This window comes from Ahaetulla prasina, chromosome 8 (genome assembly GCF_028640845.1).
Source record: "Ahaetulla prasina isolate Xishuangbanna chromosome 8, ASM2864084v1, whole genome shotgun sequence".
Classification (NCBI taxonomy): Eukaryota; Metazoa; Chordata; class Lepidosauria; order Squamata; family Colubridae; genus Ahaetulla; species Ahaetulla prasina.
Window position 1 is genome coordinate 13,018,008 of NC_080546.1, and position 25,778 is coordinate 13,043,785.

A 25,778-nucleotide genomic window follows, 5' to 3' on the forward strand; every position below is an offset into this window, starting at 1 on the left:
ACACCGCCCTGAGTCCTTCGGGAGAAGGGCGGTATAAAAATCAAATAAATGAAATGAAATGAAATGAAATCTCTTCTTTGCTTCTCAGCTGATAGAGGCCTCTCACAATATTTTTTTTTTCTCTTCTTCTCCTTGGAGTCATTTGTGCTGCATGTGTCTCTCATCCCATTTAGAATTGTTTATCCTTTGGGGTTTCGCGCTGTCGTAGGCTACCCATCTTCAGCCAGAGTTTCATTAAAATTTGCCTTCTTTGAGGTTTTCCTCTTTGTCTTTCCTCCCCTAATTATCTTGAACTCCAGGCTGATGTGATCATTCCTCCGCAAGTCATTTGGCATCTCCAGTCCATTACTCAGTTTACGTCTTGGTAATCCTCTTGTTTCTTCTTCCCACTGAAAAACCATGTGTTAGTTAAAGACGGATCAGAAATACGTTGTACTGTACCTCCCACTCTCAGCTGACGTGCTGTCCCCACAGATAACTGGAATAATGGAAGTCTTCCACTCACACTGTAGTTTTAGGCCTCTTGAGAACTTGAAGTCAAACAGCCTTAACAGATTAACAGAGTTGGAAGGGACCTTGTAGGCCATCTAGTCCAACCCCCCGCCCAAGCAAGAGACCCCTGTCACTGTCAGAAAGTTCCTCCTTATTTCTGGGTTGAATCTCTCCTTGTCCATTACTCCTTGTCTATCTGGCCTCCAGGTGCCTTAGAAAATAGCTTGACCCCTTCCTCTCTGTGGCAGCCCCTCAAATATTGGAAAATGCTATCATGTCTCCTCTGGTCCTTCTCTCCACTAGACTAGCCATGCCCAGTTCCTGCAACCGTTCATTGTATGTTTTAGCCTCCAGTCCCCTAATCCTCTTGGTTGCTCTTCTCTGCACTCTTTCTAGAGTCTCAACATCTTTTTTATAGTGCAGTGACCAAAACTGGATGCAGTACTCTAGGTGTGATCTTACTAAGGCTTTATAGAGTGGTATTAGTACCTCACTTGATCTTGATTGTATCCCTCTGTTAATGCAATTTAGGATTGCGTTGGCTTTTTTGACTGTTGGCTCATATTTAATTGGTTGTCCACTAAACTCCAAGATCCCACTCACAGTTACTGCTATTAAACCTGGTTTCACCCAGTCTATACGTGTATTTTTGGTTTTTCTTGCCTAAGTGTAAGACTTTACTTTTCTCTACATTGAACTTTACTTTGTTCTACATACACCTTGTCGGTATCTTAATTTTTTGCTTATCTATGTGACCTCTGACAAACTCATAATGGTATCAGTTTTAGTTCTTTTCATCTTCAGGGATGTTTGAAGTAGGAGATGTATATTCAAGGACTTTTTTTTTTTCCAAACGTATCACTATGTACAAAGTTGTTCTACTTTTCTTTTAAGTTGGGTCTCTGTGAATGAGTAGGATCCAACTACGTCTGCCATCGGCATTGGATTCTGTGATATCTATCAATGCACGCTTGCTGTTCTGTGCTCAGGTTTCTACAGGTACCCTTGACTTACGACCACAATTGAGCCCAAAATGTATGTTGCTAAGTGAGAAATTTGTTGAGAGAGTTTTGCCCCATTTTACGATTTTTCTTGTCACGTTTACTAACCGAACCGCTGCAGTTGTTCAATTAGTAACGTGGTTGTTAAATGAATCTGATTTCCCCATTGACCTCCATTATAGAGAAAGTCTATAGGTGTGTTTAGAGTCAGGGGAATCCACAAGCTGTGGTTAAAAAAACCATTTTAACGGCAACAATGATGACATAATGGAAGTTTACTTATTTAATATCCCACCTTTGTTAGTTTTATAAACAATTTAAGGTAGCAAACGTATCTAATGCTCTTTCCTCCTCTTATTTTTCCCACAATAACCCTATGAATTGTGTTGGGCTGAGGGACAGTGTCTGTCCCTCAGTATCTGTCCCTCAGCCTAACAAAGTCACCCAGCTGGCTTTCATGACTAAGTCGGGACTAGAACTCACAGTCTCCTGGTGATAGTCCCAAAGTCACCCAGCCAGCTTTCATGACTAAGACAGGACTAGAACTCACAGCCTCCTGGTGATAGGCCCAAAGTCACCCAGCCGGCTTTCATGACTAAGACGGGACTAGAACTCACAGTCTCCTGGTGATAGCCCCAAAGTCATCCAGCCAGCTTTCATGACTAAGACGGGACTAGAACTCACAGTCTCCTGGTGATAGCCCCAAAGTCATCCAGTTGGTGTTTGTGCCCAAGATGGGACTAGAATTCACAATTTCCTGGTGATAGGCCCAAAGTCACCCAGCCAGCTTTCATGACTAAGACGGGACTAGAACTCACAGTCTCCTGGTGACAGCCCCAAAGTCATCCAGTTGGTGTTTGTGCCCAAGATGGGACTAGAATTCACAATTTCCTGGTGATTCATTCAAAGACTCAATCTCCTTGTTTCTAGTCTACTACCTTAACCACTCGACTAGAAATAGGGGACAGCCGTGGCCAGGATGGCTTCCTCACAACTTCATTTCCTGAACATTTCCTCGCAGTCACTAACGCCCTAGTCACCTCCCAAGTGGATTACAGCAATGTGCTCTACATGGCTTTATACTTTGAAGAGCATCTACAAGCTGCAACCAGTACAAAGTGCAATGGCTCAGGGCAGCTATGAACCTGCCTTTGGCGTGCTCATGTTACACTTCTCTTTCGCAAGCTGCACTGGTTGCCAGTATGCTCGTGGGCACAATTCATGGCGCGGCTTGTCATTGATAAAGCTCTTTGTGATGTAGGGCCAGGTGATTTGTGCCTCTTCCCACTTGTTGCTACCCGTCCCGTTAGATCAGCAGGGGAGGCGTGCTGCAGAAACCCATCAGCTAAAGATTGTCAGCTTATGAGACCCAGAAATTGGGCCTTGAGAGTTTCTGCCACTACCCTATGGCATTTTGCTCCCTATGGAACTTTCCTCCTCCTGAAATTAAATTGATATTGGTCCTGTTTGGAAGGCATACTTATCAGCGGTGGTATTCACTTACCTTTGCTACTGGCTTGCAAATGTGAGCGCGCATGCGTGATTTGCTCACACGCGCCACCTCCACACATGTGGAGCGCCTTCCGTGCATGTGCAGAGCGTCAAAGACGGGACATGATTATATCTGGGAAGATGGCTGGAGATTCCTGCCACCGCTACCGGTTTGCCCGAACCGGATAGAACCGGCTGAATAGCACCGATAGTTATGTTCCCAGACATGAGAATTTGAGTATCAGTGAGAACTTGTGATGTAGTAATAATAATAATAATAATAATAATAATAATAATAATAATAATAATAATAATAATAATAATAATAATAATAATAATAATAATTTAATTTGTATACCGCCCTTCTCCCGAAGGACTCAGGGCAGTGAACAGCCACAATAAAAACAATCAATCAATAAATACAATACAGATAAAACAATAAATAAAAAACTTACTCAAATTTGGCCCAAAAATTTAAAATACATTTAAAACCCTAAAAAACCAATTAAAATTAAAAACAATAATAACATCTAAAAAAGATGTAGTATGCTGTACACTATGTTTTGTATTGTTTTTAACCCATTGTAAGCTCATATGTGTGAAGTGTCTTCCAAGTCAAACAAGGAACAATTTTTAGGAGGCACCTCAAGAGGAACGAAGCAAGGGTTTGCCAACAGAGCCCCAGATCCTACAGGTTCGTCCTCCTCACCAGGACTTATTTTCATTTTCCTGACTGTGGTTTGTCCAGATTGGTGACTAGCGGCCTGGCCTGCTTTCCTGTACATGGCAAACCAATAATAAACAGAGCCAGAGGTGAGTTTCACATAATTTTACCACCAGTTCGCCACGCACCGAAATTGTGAGCGTGCGCCTGCCTTCCCCGCATACACGCTGCCTTCCGCGCAGGCACTTTGCTCACACACACAGCTTGCATACATGCGTGCAGGTGAGAAAAGTGGCTAAATAGGATGGGATAAGGCCAGGGCGAGGGGGTGGGTGGATGGGCCCCACCTGCAGGTCGCCACTACCGGTTCATTCAAACCGGCTGGAACCGGCTGAATACCACCACTGAACAGAGCCCAACTGACACCCACAGACACCTGCAGCCATCCACACAGTACATGATTGTCGTCCCGTTTCCCCCCCACCCCACCCCATGAGGAAAACTTTGATGACAGGAGATATTCCCACCGGTTTGCACTCCATTCAAGTACATGTGCGCGCACAGCAAGGAAAAAAGTGAAGCTGAAAAAAGATATTTATTGATGTTTACATGTATTGGCCGACTGCCTAATTTAAATAGCACAGTTTCAAACTATATCGTGTATTTGAGAGTTTTAGGATAATAACTCTCCCACCCCCCAAATAAAGCTAAATCATTTTTTGTTTTAGCCTTGCCTTCCTCCATAAGGTTGGGAAACCGAATCGCAGATCAGAGTCCTCAAAGAGTATCCAGGCCTCTTTACAAGGGGGTGTAAGTTGAAAGAATAGATCATTGGCTAATTGTAAATATACTAGTTTTGGTCAGAACGCCTGAGTCCTCTATATCAGGGGTCTCCAACCTTGGCAACTTTCAGACTTGTGGACTTCAACTTTCAACTGAAAGTTTTCAGCCAGTTCAGACCAGTTCAGGCGAACCAGTAGTGGCGTGAAGCCCACCTCTGCACTGAATGTTAGGGAAACTTGTTAACGTTAAGAGTGGTTTGAAAATAAAACAATTGGAAAATTTATTTGGCAGGGGAAAAAACCTAGAATAAAAATGAAATATCTACAAGATATGAAGAGCAGAGGAGGATTTGGATTACCAAATTGGGAATTATATTATAGTGCAGCAACACTAGTTTGGTTAAAAGACTGGATTAATTTAAAGAATAAAAGAATACTAGCTATAGAAGGCCACGACCTACAGAGAGGATGGCATGCCTTCCTGTGGGAAACAGGCCATATGAAACAAAAATATTTCCACAGACATTTGATTAGAGATTCCCTAATAAACAATTGGATTAAAGTTAAAAAGAAACACTATATAAAAATCCCAATTTGGCTATCCACAATGGAAGCGATGATTCACCCAAATAATTTAGATTTGAATAAAATGCTAAAATATAAAGATCTATTAGATATTCATGGAAAATTAAAAACACTACAGGACCTCCAAGAACAAGGACTACGGGTTGACTGGTGGGCCTATCTTCAGTTACAAAATCGATACAAACAAGATATAAAAGAATATGGAATATATCTTAAACCACAGCAATTAGATAAAATTTTACTAGGGCCAGACAAAAAAAATATTACCCAAATTTATAAATACTTGCTAGAAGTAGAATTGGAAGAAGAAGTAGTGAAAGGATGTATGATTGCATGGGGCCAAAATATTGGACATAACATAAATTTATCAGATTGGGAGAAAATATGGAACAGAAATTATAAATTAACAAAATCAGCAGCATACAAAGAAAATGCATATAAAATGTTCTACAGGTGGCACCTGCCCCCTTCGAGACTAGCGAAAATGTATCCCAAAATGTCTCCCATATGCTGGAAATGTAAAAATAAAGATGGAACATATTACCATATGTGGTGGTCCTGCCCCGAATCACGTAAATATTGGTTAAAAATTAAAAAGTGGCTACAAGAAATTACGAATGAACAATTGGATCTAGAACCCGAACTTTTTTTATTGGGGATTTTTTTAAAAAAATACTTGAAGAGTATAAAATATTTAATACTACATATATTAACTGCTGCTAGGATGGCCTTTGCTCAATGTTGGAAACAGCCATATGTGCCCTCAGAGAGACTTATTATACAAAAGATTATGAATTGCGCAGAAATGGACAAATTAACTCTGAGTCTGAAGGGTAAAGAGACATCAGTATTTTATGGTATATGGGAACGGTGGTATGGATGAATGGAAAGGAGATAGGAATATTTAGTTACTAAGCATAATCAATAGATAAAATAAGAATACAAATATGTAGAATTTAATGTTTGTAATTATTGCACAGATTACTGTCAGATGAAAAACACCACAAATAGCTGTTAAATGATATAAGCTTTTCTTTTTCCTTTTTTTATGCTTTTAATGTAAAAAAGTTCAATAAAGTATATTTAAAAAAAAAAAAGAGTGGTTTGAAAATAAAGTCAGGTACACCGGAAGATAAACGGTTCTCCTGCACTGGATGTGTTTGGAGGGAGCCTAGAAGCCCATCTATCTCTGCTGCTTTAGTCTGGATTCTTGCATAACCAAGGAATTGGTTTCAGTGCAGTGGTGGGTTGCCCCAGGTTCGGACCGGTTCGCTAGAACCGGTAGTAAAACTGGTGTGAGGCTCCACCCACTGACCCGGACGTCATCAGGAAGCTTATGCACAGAAGCATGCGAGCGTGCACGAGCGGTGAGTGTGTCTGTGCAGCCCCGTTGCAAACCGGTAGTAAAGATGAGTAGAACCCACCTCTGATTCAGTGGCCTTAATCCCACTTCTGTGAAAGCAGATATTTAAGAGCCTGGTGCTAAAGGCTTCTAAAACCTGGAGATGCGATAATTGTTAGTTGCACTGAGTAGGAGTGGAGAGGTTGGGGGAAAAACATTCAATTCTGGCCAACATTTGGTCAGCTCTCACAGAGTTTGCATCTTCAAATATGACTTTTCCGTCCCAGCTTCCTGTGTTTCAGCTGTCTGTTTATTCACAGGTTAGGATGTGGTCGGTCAAAATACCATGCCACCCCGAAACAGTAATTGTGGGAATTAAAAAAAGAAAAAAAATAGTGGATATAACTGTAACAAGTCCAACAAGATCCAAACCCAAATTGGTGGCGTGCAATATCTGAAATGTGGATTTTGGACAGAGGGGCCATCGGAAAAAACAGGAGACATTTCTGAGTGTAGTGGCCACCGTGAGTGATGAGCTGACCAGATGAGCGAGTTATGTAAGAGACCTTGAGAATGAATTGGCTGTCTAAGGTCAGGTATTTCCAGAAAGAGTGGCTGATGGTAATTTTAGACTTGAGTTCTTCTACAGTTCTCTTTAAGTCAGAGATGCAACTTCATCAGTTCTGGGCTGCATAAACAGAGGGATAGAATCAAGATCACGTGAAGTGTTAGTGCCACTTTATAATGCCTTGGTAAGGCCACATTTGGAATACTGCATTCAGTTTTGGTCACCACGATGTAAAAAAGATGTTGAGACTCTAGAAAGAGTGCAGAGAAGAGCAACAAAGATGATTAGAGGACTGGAGGCTAAAACATATGAAGAACGATTGTAGGAACTGGGCATGTCTAGTTTAATGAAAAGAAGGAGTAGGGGAGACATGATAGCAGTGTTCCAATATCTCAGGGGCTGCCACAAAGAAGTGGGAGTTGGGCTGTTCTCCAAAGCACCTGAGAGTAGAACAAGAAGCAATGGGTGGAAACTGATCAAGGAAAGAAGCAACTTAGAACTAAGGAGAAATTTCCTGACAGTTAGAACAATTAACCTGCAGAAGTTGTGAATGCTCCAACACTGGAAATTTTTAAGAAAATGTTGGATAACCATCTGTCTGAGACGGTGTAGGGTTTCCTGCCTGGGCAGGGGGTTGGACTAGAAGGCCTCCAAGGTCCCTTCCAACTCTGTTGTTGTTATATTGTTATATCACTGCAATCTTTATCGATGCCAAATAGGTACCAGGAGCTACTGAACTGAAAACATCCATTTATTTATTTATTTATTTGTTTGTTTGTTTGTTTGTTTGTTTGTTTCAATTTCTATACCGCCCTTCTCCCGAAGGACTCAGAGCGGTTTACAGCCAATTTAAAACAACATGAATATACACAAAGAATTAAAACATAATTAAAAACTAATTTTGAAATTTGGCCCAACAAATTAAAACAATCCTAAAAAACTTCATAAAACCCCCACTAAAATTTCATTAGGCTAGCCCCGCACGATGGAATAAAAAAGTCTTAAGCTCGCATTTAAAGGCCCGGAGGTCGGGGAGTTAACGCAACCCCAGAGGCAGCTCATTCCAAAGGGCAGGAGCCCCCACAGAGAAGGACCTCCCCCTGTGGGCCGCCAGTCGACATTGTTTGACTGACGGCATCCTAAGGAGGCCCTCCCTGTGGGAGCGCGCAGGTCGATGGGAGGCAATTGGTCGCAGTAGACAGTCTCGTAAATAACCCGGTCCTAAGCCATGGAGCGCTTTAAAGGTGATAACCAACACCTTGAATTGCACCCGGAAGACCAGTGCAGCCTGCGCAGGAGAGGTGTTACATGGGAGCATCGTGGTGCTCCCTCTATCACCCGCGTAGCCGCATTTTGGACCAGCTGAAGTCTCCTGGTGCTCTTCAAGGGGAGCCCCATGTAGAGAGCATTGCAGTAGTCCAGGCGGGAAGTGACAAGGGCATGAGTGACCGTGCATAGGGAATCCCGGTCAAGGAAGGGACACAACTGGCAAATCAGGCGCACCTGATAAAAAGCTCCCCTGGCGAAGGCCATCATATGATCTTCTAAAGACAGCCGATCATCCAGGAGAACGCCTAAGTTGCGAACCCTCTCCCTGGGGGCAATGATTCGCCCCCAACAACCAGCGATGGAATCAGCTGGCTATACCGGGATGCCGGCATCCACAGCCACTCCGTCTTGGAGGGGTTGAGCTGAAGCCTGTTCTTCCCCATCCAGACCCGCACGGCTTCCAGACACCAGGACATCACTTCGACAGCTTCGTTGGGGTGGTTAGGGGAGGAAATGTACAGCTGAGTGTCATCAGCGTACAGATGGCATCTCACCCCAAAACCACAGATGATCTCACCCAGCGGCTTCATATAGATGTTGAAGAGGAGAGGAGAGAGAACCGACCCCTGTGGCACCCCACACATGAGGTGCCTCGAGGTTGATCTCCGCCCCCCTGCCAACACCGTCTGCGAACGGTCAGAGAGATAGGAGGAGAACCACCAAGAAACGGTGCCCCCCACTCCTAAACCCCCGAACCGCCGCAGCAAGATACCATGGTCGATGGTATCAAAAGCCGCTGAGAGATCTAACAGGACCAGGACAGAGGAACAACCCCTGTCCCGAGACCTCCAGAGATCATCAACCAACGCGACCAAAGTCGTGTATTGGCTTCAGATCCAGGACTTTTCAAGTGGCAGAACAAAACAGAATAAACAAAGTAGGAAGGGACTTTGGAGGTCTTCTAGTCGAACCCCCTGCTCGAGCAGGCCATCCTATACCTGTGATGGTGAACCTATGGTACATGTGCCACAGGTGGGACCAGTGATGGGTTTCAAATTTTTTTACTACCGGTTCTGTGGGTGTGGCTTGGTGGGCGTGGCATGGCTTGGTGGGCATGGCATGGCTTGGTGGGCGTGGCAGGGGAAAAGATACACGTAAAGATGTAAAATCTCCATTCCCACCCCACTGCAGGGGAAGGTTACTGCAAAATCCCCATTTCCTCCCGATCAGCTGGGACTTGGGAGGCAGAGAATAGATGGGGGCGGGGCCAGAAAGAATTTTTACTACCGGTTCTCCGAACTACTCAAAATTTCCACTACCGGTTCTCCAGAGCTGGTCAGAACCTGCTGAAACCCACCTCTGATGTGGCACATGGAGTCCTTTCTGCAGGCACACAACCGGTCGCCCAGCTTAGCTCCACCATGCATGCGTATGCACTTCCCACTGGCCAGCTGATTTTCAAGGTGCGCAGGGAAGGTGGGATGCATGTGGGAGATGCGTGCGCATGCACGGGGGGTTTCGTGTGCATGCAGGGGAGCGTGTCGGTGGATGGGGGGAGCACGCGGGGGTGTGTGGCCTCCCCCATGGCCCATTTTTGGGCCCAGGAGGCTGCAGGGAGGCTTCCTAGACCCAAAACGGGCCGTGGGGGTGTCACGCATGCATGCATGGGGGGGCAGGGGGAGTGGGGGGGGGTCACGTGCGCATGCACGGGGGAGCAGGTGGGTCATGCACAAATGTGCAGGGGGCGCATTACATTATGGAGAAAAAGATTAGCCATCACTGTCCTATACTATTTCAGAGAAATGGCTGTCCAGTCACTTCTTGAAAATCTCCAGTGATGAAGCACCCATAATTTCTGGAGGCAAGCAGTTCCACGGATTAATTGTTCCGTCAGAATTTTTTTTTCCTTTGTTTCTAGATTGAGTCTCTCCTTGATTTGTTTCCATCCATTGCTTCCTGTGGATTAATTCACACATTTGAGTGTAAAATCCAGATTCTGCCAACTTCCAGTGTGTCTAAGTCATGGACCCCCTGGCTCAGTGAGGGTGGAAAAAAAATCTGCCATAAAATTGCAAAATCCCCATCTTCCAAGCCACTCTTCTGCATTGTTTTACGTTTGAGAATTTCCTCCTAGCACCTAGTCAAAATCTTTGTAATTTGAACCCCTTGGTTCATGTCCAAAGTAGCATTATCCAAGTTATGGGCGGCGGGGAGAACCTCTTTCTGGTGTTTTTCTTGTTGATACTTTAACAGTTTATTGTTTTGTTTTGTTTTAAAAATCTGACGTTATAAAAATAGGCTGCCGCCTCAAAAGATTCTACGCAAACATTTTGCATAAAGACAGGCTTTGGTGAATGCTAAGAAGGTCTCGGATATGTCCGTCCAAATTTTCTGTTTCTCTTTCATCTCATCGGTCAAGTCTTCCTTGGGAATGACCAGGATAGCTTTGATTCTTTTCCAGTCTCCTCCTCCTCTCCTCATGGACCATGACCTTCCGTGGGAAGAGATAACAATAACAACACCTGCACTTCAAAAAAAAAAGTTCTTCAGCTTTCCATCCAGGGCTCTCGTTGTCTTTTTTTCAGTAGGTTCCAGTTGTGTTTGGAGAGATCATCAATCTGTACATGGATCAACAGAATTGCATTCATTGAGGCTATTGACCTCACCCCATTCCTAAGAGGACCATAAGGGGCGTGCATAAGCGCACAAACGTGCCTACCGTTCCTGTCCTATTGTTTTTCTTTTCTTCTTCCTATATATGTTTATATGTGTATATACTATATAATCTTTTTGTATGATGTTGTGACAAAATAAATAAATAAATAAATAAATAGAATAGAATGGAACAGAGTGGAACGGAACGGAACAGAATAGAATAAGAAATAGAAATGACTATTGACCTCACCCCATTTCTAAGAGGTCTGTAAGGGGCATGCCTACCGTTCCTGTCCTATTGTTTCCTTTCGTTATATCCAATTAATATAGTTATTACATACTCATACTTATATATATGCTTATATATTGTATAATTATTTCATGCTTATGCTTATATATACTGTGTGACAAAATAAAAAAAAATGAACAGAACAGAACATCAGTTAATACTTAGTTGGGTAACCTTTAGCATGAATTATGGTCTTACAACATCTTCCCATGGAGTGAACTAAGTCTTTCAGTTCTGCAGCTGTTATCATGTGAATCCAAGATTGAATGGTTGCTTCTGTTAACTGGGTTTTATTGCTGGGTCGCTTCCAAAGTTTCTTTAGTGGACTCCATAGATTTTCAATTGGGTGAAGGTCTGAGCTATTCCCAGGCCATTCCAGCAGTGGAATAGGATTATCTGGAAACTCCCCTCCAAAAAAGTGGTGTTATTAGCCATCAAACCTCAAAAATACACTTTTCCCACCAAGTTTCCACAATTTTGGCCACTATGTAAGTCAATTTTTTCCCCAGTGTTGCTGTAACTTCGGATGATCGCTAAACAAAAGGTTATATAATGAGGATTGCCTGTGCATCTTTCCTAATGGTCCTGCCTATTGATAATTGGAATTTCCAAAAATCCAGTCTAGAGGCGATGTGGCTTGGGGGACATCCACACTACCTTGGTGGCACATGTGGAGCACATAAGGCATTTTAGTGTGGGTAATGCCATCTGTGTGAATACAAAAACACACACACACATGGATGGATGTACTCAGGAGACCGTTCTCACTGTGAATTACTACTTGTAAATGCAGCCAACACCCTGTTTACACAGATAAGCAAATCCACAGTCTGCTAAGCTTCCTCCAGTCAGGCGAGCAGCTGTGGGACACAGTGAATAATAGTGGACTGGAACGCACATGTTGGCCAAACAGTGGAGCAGTTCTTCTCTGCAAGGCCAGTAGCCTTCCTTTTGAAGACTTCAAAGCTGGGACATCTGTACCTCAGCCAGCCACCGTCAGTTTTGCAAAAGTGGATTCTGGGATGCAAAGGGAAATTTTGTTTTATTCTTTGGAGGGGTGTGTTATCTTTAACTTCTTTATTCATTGTCATTGCACCTCAAACAACAAAATTAAATGCCATCTTCAATGTACATTATATATAAGAAAAACTATAAAAAAAATAAAACACAAACACACATCCTTCGCATTCTATACAATTGAATTAAAAACCCCTGATATTGCATCAATACTGCAGTATACAGTGGAATTCAATATATATTTTATTTATTTATTTGTCGAGTACATATTAGATAATATATGTAAGTATAAGCATGGCTGGCTGAAGAACTCTGGGAGTTGAAGTCCACAAGTCTTAAAGGGACCAAGGTTGGAGACTCCTGTTGTAGACAGTCATTTGTCAAGATGCTTAAATTTGGATTTCTGCCTTAAGTGGGGAGTTGCTTTTAAAGGCCCTTTGGTGATTCTGGTGATTCACGTATGCTGGTCAACTGATTTTCAGGCCTTCCGGGCCCACCGGAAGTTGGCAAATGGGCCATTTCCAGCCTTCGGTGTGGGGGAGAGAAGGCTGTTTTTGCCCTCCCCAGGTTCCAAGAAAGCCTCTGGAGCCTGGGGAGGGTGAAAAATGGCCTTACCAGGCCTACCTGTAACCTTTTTACCATCGCGTGCCAAAAAGTGGGGGGAGCGCGGGTGGGTCACACACACGTGTGGGGGTGTGGGGCGTGGGGGCATTGAATTATGGGTGTTACATGCATGTGTGCGACCCCCCCCCCCCACGCTCCTCTCACTTTTGGCACGCGACAGCAAAAAGGTTACCCATCCCTGTAGTAGAACATTCATTGCTGGAATACCTCTATTCGGTTTCAATGTATATTTTGTGTGTTTTGAAACCATTTTACATGTTTTGAGACAAAACATGACTGAGAACATAAGCAGTGTGCTGTAGATTAGATTAGATTAGATTAGATTAGATTAGATTAGATTAGATTCCTCTTTTACTCAATGCAACAGTCTATTCTCAGCATGACCAATTCACTTCCCAAGGAAGCCCACAAGTCTCCCAACAGATGTTCTTCAGAGGTAATCAAAACTAGTAACCATAGTTTCCCCAAGATTTCCATGAATTAATCCACCCCTTTTTCTGGACAAACTGGTAGTCTGCACAATTCACGGGGGACAAATGCCGGTTTGCATTTGTCCCCCATGAATTCTGCATTATTTAAAAACGTGTTTCCTTTTTTCTGCCCTGGTTCTTGATGCTTCAAGGATTTAGTCACTGCTTCTAATACTTTGGCAATAACTTCACTTTGTCCACTTTAACCACAGCACACAAAATTTGGTAGACCTCGATGCTGCCTCCAGATCTTTTACAGTTGTCTCTTGTATCTTACGCTAGTTCAGCAGTCCTGTATAAAAAGGCACAATTTTCAGAACTCAAAAAAAGGTGAACTTATAAGAGAGAGAGAGAGAGAGAGAGAGAGAGAGAGAGAGAGAGAGAGAGAGAGAGAGAGAAGAAGAAGAAGAAGAAGAAGAAGAAGAAGAAGAAGAAGAAGAAGAAGAAGAAGAAGAAGAAGAAGAAGAAGAGGAGGAGGAGGAGGAGGAGGAAGAGGAGGAAGAGGAAGAGGAGGAGGAGAAGAAGAAGAACAAGGAGGAAGAGGAGGAGGAAACGAAGAAGAGGAGGAGGAGGAAGAAGTGGAGGAGGAGAGAGGCAGAGATAGGGAGGGAGGGAAGGAAGGAAGGAAGGAAGGAAGGAAGGAAGGACCAACGGACCGACAGACAGACAGACACTAACTAGACATCCAATTTAATCAACTTTGATTATAGCCAGATTTTCTTCTGAAAGATACATTCCCACATTCCTCAAACATAGGGTCACTTTTAAAAGTGATCACGTCTACCACCTGACAGCTTATACCAGATACAAAACGCACGTGGAGATCAAGCCCATCCTTAATTTCTATATTTGCAATCCTGGATCCCAGGCCAATATTTTTCACCGCTTCATTTATGTAGGTCCTGATCCACAAGGGTCACCATGTCACTGTCTGCGGGCCGTATTGAGGACGGATAATAATTAACAATATTCCACAGAATAGATCTCGACACGTTAAACCAAGCGACTTTCTTTCCTCAAAATCTCCACCCCACGAGTTTCAGGCAGGCAAAATAGCGAGGGAGAAGATCGTTCTGTAGCCATTTTTCCTCCCTTCTGCAAAGCCAGGCCTAAAACCTTCTGGTTTTGTTTTTTTCCAGAAAAGAACCAAAGCCATCTGTTTTTAAGATACAGGAGGTCAGTTTCCTTTCACTCCTGGAGCCGTGATGCTGTGTTTTGCTTGATGTAACCTGAAACACAGGTGGCAGATTAGGCTAAACATTATTATTTTTTTTAAAAGTAGTCGATTAAAAATTTATTTTAAGTTATAATGTATTTTAAGCTTCCCCTTTCTTGGGAAATGCTGTCTTAAAGCCCTTAGGGTATCACCTGTGAAATTGTCCATGTTTGGGTTAGCCTTTATTTTTTTTTTAAATAGCTTCCTCTTTAGTGAATAATTGACTTCTAAATATTGTCTGCCTCGTTTACCCTTAAGCTGCCACCCCTTCAAAGCAGGGGTGAAATCCAGCAGGTTCTAGCAGAAATTTTGAGTAGTTTGGAGAACCGAGAACGGAAATTTTGAGTAATTCAGAGAACTGGCAAATACCACCTCTGGCTGGCCCCAGAGTGGGGTGGGAATGGGGATTTTGCAATATCCTTCCCCAGGAGTGGGGAGGGAATGGGGATTTTGCAGTATCCTTCCCCTGCCATGCCCACCAAGCCATGCCCACAGAACTGATAGTTAAAAAAACTGGAATTTCACCACTGCTTCAAAGGTTTTCTGCTGAAGACTTTTTTTGCCAGGGGACAGGGCTGAGGTTTCGGAACTCCCTGGTTATGTCTTCCCCTACTTTTCACTTGGGAAGAAAAAGAAAGATAGATAGATAGATAGATAGATAGATAGATAGATAGATAGATAGATAGATAGATAGATAGATAGATAGATAGATAGATAGATGCAATATATATTACATATAGATAGATATAGATGTAGATATAGATATGGATATGGATATGGATATGGATATGGATATGGATATGGATATGGATATAGATTTCCAGCCAGTGCAGGATTTGTGTTGGATAATGTTGGCTAGGAATTCTGGGAGGTGAAATTCTCACATACATGTTGTTGTTGTTGAAGGGCTCAGTGGCTCAGTGGCTAAGATGCTGAGCTTGTCGATCGAAAGGTCGGCAGTTCAGCAGTTCAAACCCCGAGTGCCGCGTAAACAGGGTGAGCTCCCGTTACTTGTCCCAGCTTCTGCCAACCTAGCAGTTCGAAAGCATGTAAAAATGCAAGTAAAAAACATAGGAACCACCTTTGGTGGGAAGGTAACAGTGTTCCGTGTGCCTTTGGCGTTGAGTCATGCCGGCCACATGACCACGGAGACGTCTTCGGACAGCGCTGGCTCTTTGGCTTTGAAACGGGGATGAGCATCACCTCCTAGAGTCAGGAACGACTAGCACATATGTGCGAGGAGAACCTTTACCTTTATCTGTATGTTGTTGCTGTTGTTGTTCATTAGTTCATTTGTTCATTCATGTGGGTGCTCCATCAATGGGTGGGCAGGTTTAAGAAGAGATTGAACAATATTTGTCTGAAATGGTATAGGATTTCCTGCTTGAATAGGGTGTTAGACTGGAAGACCTCCAAGGTCTCTTCCAACTGTTATTCACTCAGTCAGTCAGTCAGTCAGTCAGTTAACGTATATAGCAGGGGTGAAATGTAAAATTTGTTACTACTGGTTCTGTGGACGTGGCTTGGTGGTGGTGGGTCATGTGACTGGGTGGGCATGGCCAACTTTTTTTTTTTACTTTTAAAAACATTTTTTCTACAACCTCTTTGGCGGAAGAGGTTGTAAAAAAATACTTTTAAAAGCCTCTGATGATCAGGCAACTCAGCTGGGATCGCCAGAGGAGCCTTTTAAAAGCTTTTGAAGGGTTCTGATGATCCCAGCTGAATTGCCTGATCGCCAGAACCATTTAAAAGCATTTTTTTAAAGAAAAAATGCTTTTAAAAGTAAAAAAACAAAACAAAAAACCTCTGGTGATTATGCAGCTCAGCTGGGCGGGGGCGGGGGGGGCAGGGATTTTTGCTACCGGTTCTCCGAACCACCTGCCGTCATTGCTACCAGATCGGGCGATCCGGTCTGAACCAGGAGCATTTCACCCCTGGTATATAGCCTCCTCCCATCTCACCAGAAATGAATCTGAGTGGCATACAACAAAAATGAAGAATATTCAAGTTGATGGGGGAATGCTTTACATTACAATTTCGTTGTTTCGGCAAATATTTCCAAAACAAAGTGAGCTATACGGACCTTGCAACTGTTTGATAATTGACAGGGTAGTTTAAATTTTGCACAAAGACAAAGAAAGAAAAGCAGTGCTTGACATAAATCGTTTTGATGCCCAAGGCAAAAAATACACATGCCACTCCAGTGCTGGAATGATTTAATACATTAATTATTCAGTATATTATTAACTGCCTGGTCATTCGTATCCCCTAAATCTACCGCTTAACTTGCCTTCTGAAAAGAAGACCGATATAAAAAACAAAAATCAAAAATATTTTAATACCCAAACAGTTGTATGAAATCCAAAGATTACAGTAAGTTCTGGCGGAGCATCAGAAATTAGAAGAGCAGCTGCGTGGTGTGCATGCGCGCACTGGGAAGATGATTGTTCTGTCCCTCTCGCCTCCATCCGAACGATGGCTTAATTAGCCAGCACTTATCAGCTCTGGCAGCAGAATAGCTAGCATCTGCCAAGAGCCCTCGTTATCTTCCAAGACGCTGGTGAGTCACAAACTTCAGCTCTAGTCAATCAGTAGATTTGCCTATTACAAAGAGACACACTAGCTCTCACTGCCTTTTATATCCTGTGGGGTGTGGCTCCATGACTCAGCACTTCCTAGGCCTGCCCCACCCTTGCTTCTGTTGTTCCCTCCTCTCCTGCGTACGAAACCTAGGATTCAACCACGCCTGATTGCTGTCAGCTACGTCTGCAGGTGTGGCCTGGGGGGAGAAGAGTCAGGGGATGGAGGCCTCATTATTTCTTCCACCTGGCCTGCTTCTGGCTCCTGGAGCTGAGCCAGGGAGGCTGGTGCTCCCAAGGTAAGTCCTGATGGCCCTTCCCTCTCACTGTCCAAGTCACTTTCTGGCAGCAGGCCCAGCTCCAAGTCACTTTCGGGCATGGGGCCAGGTTCGGGGGCTGGAGCCACAACAATGATCCTCCGATTTCTGGTGTGCATCTGCCCGCAAAGACCAGCTGGTCAGTGCGCATGTGTGCTCCGAAAAATAGAAGATCGTCTTCCCGGTGCGTGCATGTGTACTGGGTGGCTTCTCTTTCAGTTCCCGAGTGCGCATGTGCACCAACCAGCTGGCCTTTGCGTGCACATGCACATGCACACCAGAAACCGGAGGATCATCTTCCCAGGGCGCGCATGCATATTCGGTGCCAAAAAGGTTCCCCAGCACTGCTCTATACCATTTCAGACAAATGGTTGTCTAACATCTTCTTAAAAACTTCCAGTGTTGCAGCATCCACAACTTCTGGAGGCAAGTTGTTCCACTGATTAATTGTTCTAACTGTCATGAAATTTCTCCTTCGTTCTAAGTTGCTTCTCTCCTTGATTATTTATTTATTTATTTATTTATTTTGTCATAACAGCATATATAAGCATAAGCATGAAATAACTATTCGATATATAAGCATATATATAATAACTATATGAAATTGGATACAATCAAAGGGAACATTAGGACAGGAACAGTAGGCACGTAGGTGCTCTTATGTACGCCCCTTACAGACCTCTTAGGAATGGTGAGAGGTCAACAGTAGATAGTTTTTGGTTAAAGCTTTGGGGATTTGGGGAAGAGACCACAGAGTCTGATAGTGCATTCCAGGTATTAACAACTCTGTTGCTGAAGTCGTATTTTCTGCAATCGAGATTGGAGTGGTTCACATTAAGCTTAAATCTATTGTGCGCTCGTGTATTGTTGTGATTGAAGCTGAAGTAGTCTTCAACAGGAAGGTGGATTAACAGGATTAACAGGATTAGTTTCCATCCTTTGCTTCTTGTCCTACCTTCAGGTGCTTTGGAAAGTAACTTTCCATGGAAGTACCTTTTGTCAGACAGCTGAGTTTCTTGGTGTAAAACAATGTCTTAGGAGCAATAAAATAGAAAAAAATCAAGGAAAAATCCTACAGTATACGGGTAATTCTCAACTTACAACCATTCGTTTAGTGACAGTTCAAAGTTACAGCAGCACTGAAAAAAGTGACTTAGAACTTTGGACGCTTGGCAAAACTGGTTCATATTTATGACAGTTGCAGTGTCCCGGGGTCATACAATCAACTTTTGTGACTTTCTGACATAATAGAATAGAATAGAATAGAATAAAATAGAATAGAATAGAATAGAATAGAATAGAATAGAATAGAATAGAATAGAATTCTTTATTGGCCAAGTGTGATTGGACACACAAGGAATTTGTCTTGGTGCATATGCTCTCAGTGTACATAAAAGAAAAGATACCTTCATCAAGGTACAAAATTTACAACACAAATGATGGTCAATATATCAATATAAATCATTAGGATTGCCAGCAACAAAGTTACAGTCATAAGTGGAAAGAGATTGGTGATGGGAACTATGAGAAGATTAATAGTAGTGCAGATTTAGTAAATAGTTTGACAGTGTTGAGGGAATTATTTGTTTAGCAGAGTGATGGCCTTCGGGAAAAAACTGTTCTTGTGTCTAGTTGTTCTGGTGTGCAGTGCTCTATAGCGTCGTTTTGAGGGTAGGAGTTGAAACAGTTTATGTCCAGGATGCGAGGGATCTGTAAATATTTTCATGGCCCTCTTCTTGATTCGTGCAGTATACAGGTCCTCAATGGAGGGCAGGTTGGTAGCAATTGTTTTTTCTGCAGTTCTAATTATCCTCTGAAGTCTGTGTCTTTCTTGTTGGATTGCAGAACCGAACCAGACAGTTATAGAGATGCAAAGATTTGCTTAACAACCGTGTTATTGGTTTAACCACGACAATGATTCACTTAACAACAGGGCAAGAAAGGTCGTAAAATGGGCCAAAACAAGACAAAATGTCTCTCGTTCAGCAACCGAAATTTTAGACTCCGTTTTGGCCATAAGTCTAGGACTAGCTGAATTGATTCTCCTGCAGATGCCATGCTGGGATGCATGTGATCAGTGAGATGGCTATTCATTCCACGTTTTGTGCATTCTGTTAATTATTCTGATTTTACTGACTTTTAAGATGCAACTTGTTAAAAATGTATCTGGCTTCTGTACAAAGTTAGCACCCACCCCCCTCTTAGAAGAATGAAATATTTTGGGAAATATTAAAAAAGACAGAGTATTATATTTCCCTAAAGGAAAAACATTCTCTTGGAAAGAGCTCCCACCTTTCTTAATAGCCCCAGCAGGACTGGGCCAACCTATCTACAAGACAAAAGACCGTAAGATCCAGGGTGATGGGATTAAGACATGGCCCTTCAGGACAGAATAGGACCATTTAGTAGAAGACACAGAGCCCACTGCATTGCACAATCTCCTAAGGACATTGCATCACCCAGCAAACTTTGACCAAATCTGGTTGCTCAGACAAACATGACCCCATAGGAATCTGACAACAGCCAATAGAATACATGTTCTTGCACAGGAACAGGGAACTCAAGTGCAAAGCCCAAGAGAAGGTATTTTATTTTTTATTTATTTTTGTCAAGCATGTATTTTATGACAGTGTAAACATAAACACATGTAAAGGGTATGAATAAAAGAAAACATTAGGCACGCTGGTGCACTTATGCACGCCCCTTATGGTCCTCTTAGGAATGGGATGAGGTCTACAGTAGACAGTCTAAGGTAAAAGTTTTGGGGATTTGGGGAAGAAACCACAGAGTCAGGGAGTGCATTCCAGGCATTTACAACTCTGTTACCGAAGTCGTATTTTCTGCAATCTAGTTTGGATCAGTTTACCATGAGTTTGTATCTATTGTGTGCTCTTTTATTGTTTTGGTTGAAGCTGAAGTCTTCATTGGCTGGTAGGACATTGTAGCAGATGATTTTATGAGCTATGCTTAGGTCAGACCGAAGACGGCGTAGTTCTAAGTTGTCTAAGCCCAAAATTTCGAGTCTGGTGGCATAAGATATTTTGTTGCGAGTAGAGGAGTGGAGGACTCTTCTTCTGAAATATCTCTGGACTCGTTCAATTGTATTAGTGTCTGATATGCAGTGCGGGTTCCAGACAGATGAGCTGTATTCAAGAATTGGCCTGGCAAAAGTTTTGTATGCTCTAGTTTGCAGTTCAATATTACGGGAGAAGAAACTATGCAAGATTAGGTTAACAACTCTTAATGCTTTTTTTTTTTTAGCAATGCTGTTACAGTGAGCTCTGGCACTTAGATCATTTGAGATGAGTACTCCAAGGTCTTTGACAGAGTCAGAGTTGTCTGTTAGGTTGTATCCATCCAGCTTGTATTTTGTGTTCTGATTTATTTTTTTGCCAATGTGTAAGACAGAGCATTTGTTGGTTGAGATTTGGAGCTGCCAATTGTTTGACCATTCTGATACATAGTCAAGGTCTTTTTGTAGAGTAGTAGCATTGTCAGTGGTGTTGAATAGTGTCGTGTCCCACTTCCCCTCCGACGACCAGGTCTAGGAAGTCCGTATCAAGTGTGGCCACAAAGCCTCTGCAGCTTTGCCAAATTCCTTTCAGATTTCTCGGGGCAGGCAGGAATCCAAGTTGTGACTTCAGCAAACTAAATGAGACTTTGCTTGACTCAAAGTTGCTTGACTCAAGCAAGTCCTTTATATAGGCTGTGGGGTGTGGCTCCATGACTCAGCACTTATCCAGGTCCTGCCCCTCCCTTCCTTCTGCTGACGTCGCCTCTCAGATCTCCGGAAGCGAGGATCTTCCCACTTTGAATGGTTTTCTGCTGTTTGAGAAAGGGAGGGGTCAGAAGGCGTAGGCCCGAGCAATTCCAATCCGTGGTTCTTCCTCTGATGGCTGAGCCAAAGGAACACACGCCGCATCAGTGAGGTTTGTTTGTTCATTCCTGACATCGTTCATCTTCGTTATCAGACTCAGATAGCAGGCCCGGGAGGAGACGGGAGGGGCCCGGCTGAGGAGAGGAGGGAAGACGAGGCACAACAAATAGTTTAACATCATCTGCAAAGAGAATGCATACACCGCATTCTTAACGCCCATGTGTTCAACTGCACGAGAGAACCATGTGCTTGGTGGTTCTGCTTCATCATCAAACCATCTTTCCAATCAGCCTCCGTGTTTCCAGTGTCTTTCTCCCGGCTTGGAACTGAACCAGATGGATATTTCTTCCAACACTTCCATGTTTTTAATGTATTTCCAAGCAGCAAAATAGCAAAGCTGAGTGTTCCTGCTTTCAGAAAAACCAAACTGTTCTTTTCTCTAGCAATTCTGGGGGAAATCTGTTTTCTTTCAATAGCACTTTAATTGCGTTCCATCGTCGGGGACATTATGGTGGGCCAACTTGCACGCATTTCTGAAGGGGATTTTTCAGGGCAGAGAGAGGAAAAACAGCTTTTTTGAGAAAGTTCGTTGTGTTACTTTTGTTCGGACATAATTGCTTTAAGGAACTTGGAGCAGAGATTAATCATATCCTTGACCCAGCCCAAGAATCCATATTAGTGAATTTGCACAGAGAATGGGACTTCAGACGTCTGTTCCTCAAACGTAGAGTGAATCATTTCTGAGACGGTTGGCCATTTCCTTGCAAGGTGGCAGGGGCTATGGGGTGGGGAGGCAGAATAAGTTAAATTAAAGTATTTTTTAAATTGAAAATAAAATCACTAAAGTGTTAGAATAGATTAGAATAACAGAGTTGGAAGGGACCTTGGAGGTCTTCTAGTCCAACCCCCTGCTCAGGCAAGAAACCCTATATACCATTTCAGACAAATGGCTGTCCACTCTCTTCTTAAAAACTTATACCCTGCATTTTGTTCTGGGAATTCGGGGGGGGGGTGTAAGAGGGAGGGGAATTGGGGGTGTGTGTTGATGGTAGAGGATGGAGTGATGGTTAATGTACAGGGATTATTGAAGATGTATAAATATAATTAATGTAGGGTCGGGTCTGCCCAGCTACCATTTTAGAATGGTGGGCAGGGAGAAAAGAGGAGAGAGTAGGAGGTAGGAAAGAGGAGAAGAGGGGGAGAAGAGGGAGAAGAGGAAGGAAGAGGGGTAGAAGAGGGAGAAGGAAGGTATAGGGTGGAGGGAGGAGAGGATGTAGATAAGAGAAGGGGAGGAAGGTCTGGAAAGTAGAAGAAGGTAGACGAGGGAAGAGATTTAAAAGGAGGGGGTGGTGACTGGGCAAGCCCGACTAATTGTATATGACTGTACATTGGATGAGTTGTTGGTTATAAATGTAAAAATAAATTTTTTTTATAAAAAAAAAAAACTTCCAGTGTCAGAGCATTTACAGCTTCTGGAGGCAAGTAGTTCCACTGATTAATTGTTCTCACTGTCAAAAAAAGCCACTTTTATCTCTCAAACGAAGGTTGAAAAGCATTACATTCTTGATTAAATTATCTTTCCATTGATTTGTAATTTTATGGTACTACTCCAAAAAAAAAAAGTGGTGTTATTAGCCATCAAACCTCAAAAATACACTTTCCCCAAAAGGTTTCCACAATTTTGGCCACTACTATACATTGTGAGAAAAATGAAAGTAGCGAATTTACCAGACAGATGGCACAGAGAATTGTCGTTTTCCACATGGCAGGTCTGTGTGAAAGCACCTGCTTTAGGAAATTAATTTTATAATCATAGGATAATTGAAAGATGTCCTTTATGATCTACATAAGACAGCACCTGCTTTGCTCACTTTTTAAAACATAGGAACATCCCACATAATTTAGGATGGTTATTGTTAATTTCTTCTTTTTTTAAATAGGAAAAAGATATCGTGAATCAATGGTTCATGGATTTATAGCATGATGTTTAACTCCTCATAGCTACAATATGTCCTGTACTTCCATTTTGACCCATGAAGAGAAAATAATTTTCTTTTCCCCTGCAAAAATGATTTTATAGAGGCTCAGATTTTCTTCTTTTGAGTGGATTCATGCAGCAGTTGGAAAGGAAGAGACATTGCTGGGTTTTAACTCTAGAAACTCGTTGATTGATTGATTGACAGCTGTTTTGATAGGAACCTTCTGCCTTTTTTCCATGCTGGTAAATAGAAAAGACCTGTGTAACTCTTCTTTTTATGAGGTCACCAGGGCTCCCTCCTTGCTCACATTCAATATGCCTTCCAGTTTTGCCTCTTCCTGATCTTGATATGTCAATGACAAACCAAAGTCTATTTTAAAGTAGGAGCCAGAAAGTGGCTTTTGATTTTCTCGAAACACATAATCTTCCTTGATTTCGTTTCAGAGCCAACAGCCAGCTACCACTATCATAAATTCTGTTTAAGGTATATGTTACCAGCAATGTTTGAAAAGCTGGTGTTGTATAGAATGCCAGGATAGGGATGGATAGGATAGGATAGGATAGGATAGGATAGGATAGGATAGGATAGGATAGGATAGGATAGGATAGGATAGGATAGGATAGGATAGGATAGGGGAGGGGAGGGGAGGGGAGGGAAAGGGAGGAAGGGAGGGATAGGATAGGATAGGATAGGATGGGGTAGGGTAGGGTAGGGTAGGGTAGGGTAGCGAGGATTAGCGTAGGGTAGGAAGGGATAAGATAGGGTAGGGTAGGGTAGGGAGGGATAGGATGGGGTGGGATGGGATGGGATGGGTAGGGTAGGGTGGAGTGGAATGGAATGGAATGGAATAGAATAGAATAGAATAGAATAGAATAGAATAGAATAGAATAGAATAGAATAGAATAGAATAGAATAGAATAGTTCTTTATTGGCCAAGTGTGATTGAACACAAAAGGAATTTGTCTCCAGTGCATAAGCTCATGGTGTACATATAAACAGCAACTAATAGGTCGTAGATCATAAATCATAATTACAATCATTAATCATAATTTAAAAAATAACACTTGATAAAACAGAAAAAAACAATACGAGAAGATAGTGGGGAAGATGAGAGTATGAGAAAAGCTCAGAAATGAGACAGTGCTATGGGAATTAAGAGTTCAGCGGAGTGTCTATGTATGGTGGCTTTGCCCAGAAGTCAAAAAATACTGGATCAAAATACAAAAATGGTTAAAAGAAATTACGCATTTATCAAATAGAATTGAAACCTGAATTGTTTCTTCTGCGGATCATTAAAGGAAAAGAATTAAATACCTGATTATCCATATTATTACAGCAGCGAGAATTGTAGTCGCACAAGTTTGGAAAATGCCCACTATACCAACAGACTGTGTAATGATCCAGAAAATTTTTGAATGTGCAGAAATGGACAAATTTACTATAGAATTAAATAATAAGGAAGACTCGGAACACTACTCAGCTTGGGAAAAAAGCTTCCATCAATGGATGGAAATTAAAAACTGGAAATGTATAGAACAAAATAAGACATGAATTGTATTTACATATGTTTGACTAAACAGGAATATTTGGGAATATATGAATTGTGTACTGTCAGATTGACGTTGAATTGTAGAATTGTTACGGATGTATTTGTGTTATAGATGTATTTTTATTCCTATTTGTATTTTAATATTTTAAATGTTAATAAAGTTTTTTTGAAAATTAAAAAAAAGAGTTCAGCAGAGTAGATGGCACAGGGAGAGAAACTAACTTTGTGTCTAAGAAAACATCAGAACTACTAGAGAGCATTTCACCAAGGCTGCCGCTAGCGGTGCCGTTTTTAACAGAAACCAGAATGATGGAAAGACAGAACGACTGAAATCCTGATTTTGCAAAGAACCTACAAAAATGGCGCAAGCCTATTTTTTAGGGACTCTTGAGTACTGTAACCCTTTTCCCTTTTGCCTCTAGTCCATAATCTTCATTCGTGATCGAAATGCCCGCGGCCAGGAGGTCTCTGCCTATATTGATTATGCCCATCGTTTGAAGGTGGATGAATTCGATGTCTATTTCAGCGGAAAAAAGAAACTTTTCCCCAGGCGCAGCGATCTGAGGTTGGTGAGTCATCTTCTGCCCACGTTGGAAATCTCAACTGCTTGTAGACATATTAGAATCCTTATCTCAAGGGTGCTTTTCCAAAAGGCAATTAGGCTTTCTTGGGTTGTTTTTTTTTTCCTTGAAGAGGTTTCAGTTCTCATCCGAGAAGCTTCTTCAGTTCTGACTGAATGGTGGGGAAATGGAAGCATGTATTTTCTTTGCAGTCATCTGGTCCTTTAGCTTTCTGAAGGTCAGTCGGTAGGCCACCGCGGCACTTACGGAATCAATGCATCCATAATAGTAAGATTTAGTACAGGGGTGTCAAACTTGATTTCATTGTGTTTGACTGCGGTGGGGTGGGTGGGGCAGGGCCAGGCTGGGCGTGGCCAGCTCGACGTCACTTGTGTCGAGGGTGCCTGTGGTGGACCGACCGCTCTGCCAGTGAGAACGGGCTTCCGAGCTCC

The 25,778-nt window shown here is 42.6% G+C and overlaps 1 protein-coding gene across 1 annotated transcript in view; it reads left to right on the forward strand.

Moving 5' to 3' along the window:
• CFAP299 (cilia and flagella associated protein 299) overlaps positions 1–25,778 on the forward strand; it is a 349,756-nt gene that overhangs the window by 231,777 nt on the left and 92,201 nt on the right. Inside the window, exon 4 of the mRNA XM_058193437.1 lies at positions 25,189–25,331. Coding sequence (XP_058049420.1) covers positions 25,189–25,331 — 143 coding nt within the window. The remainder of the gene's footprint in view (positions 1–25,188; positions 25,332–25,778) is intronic.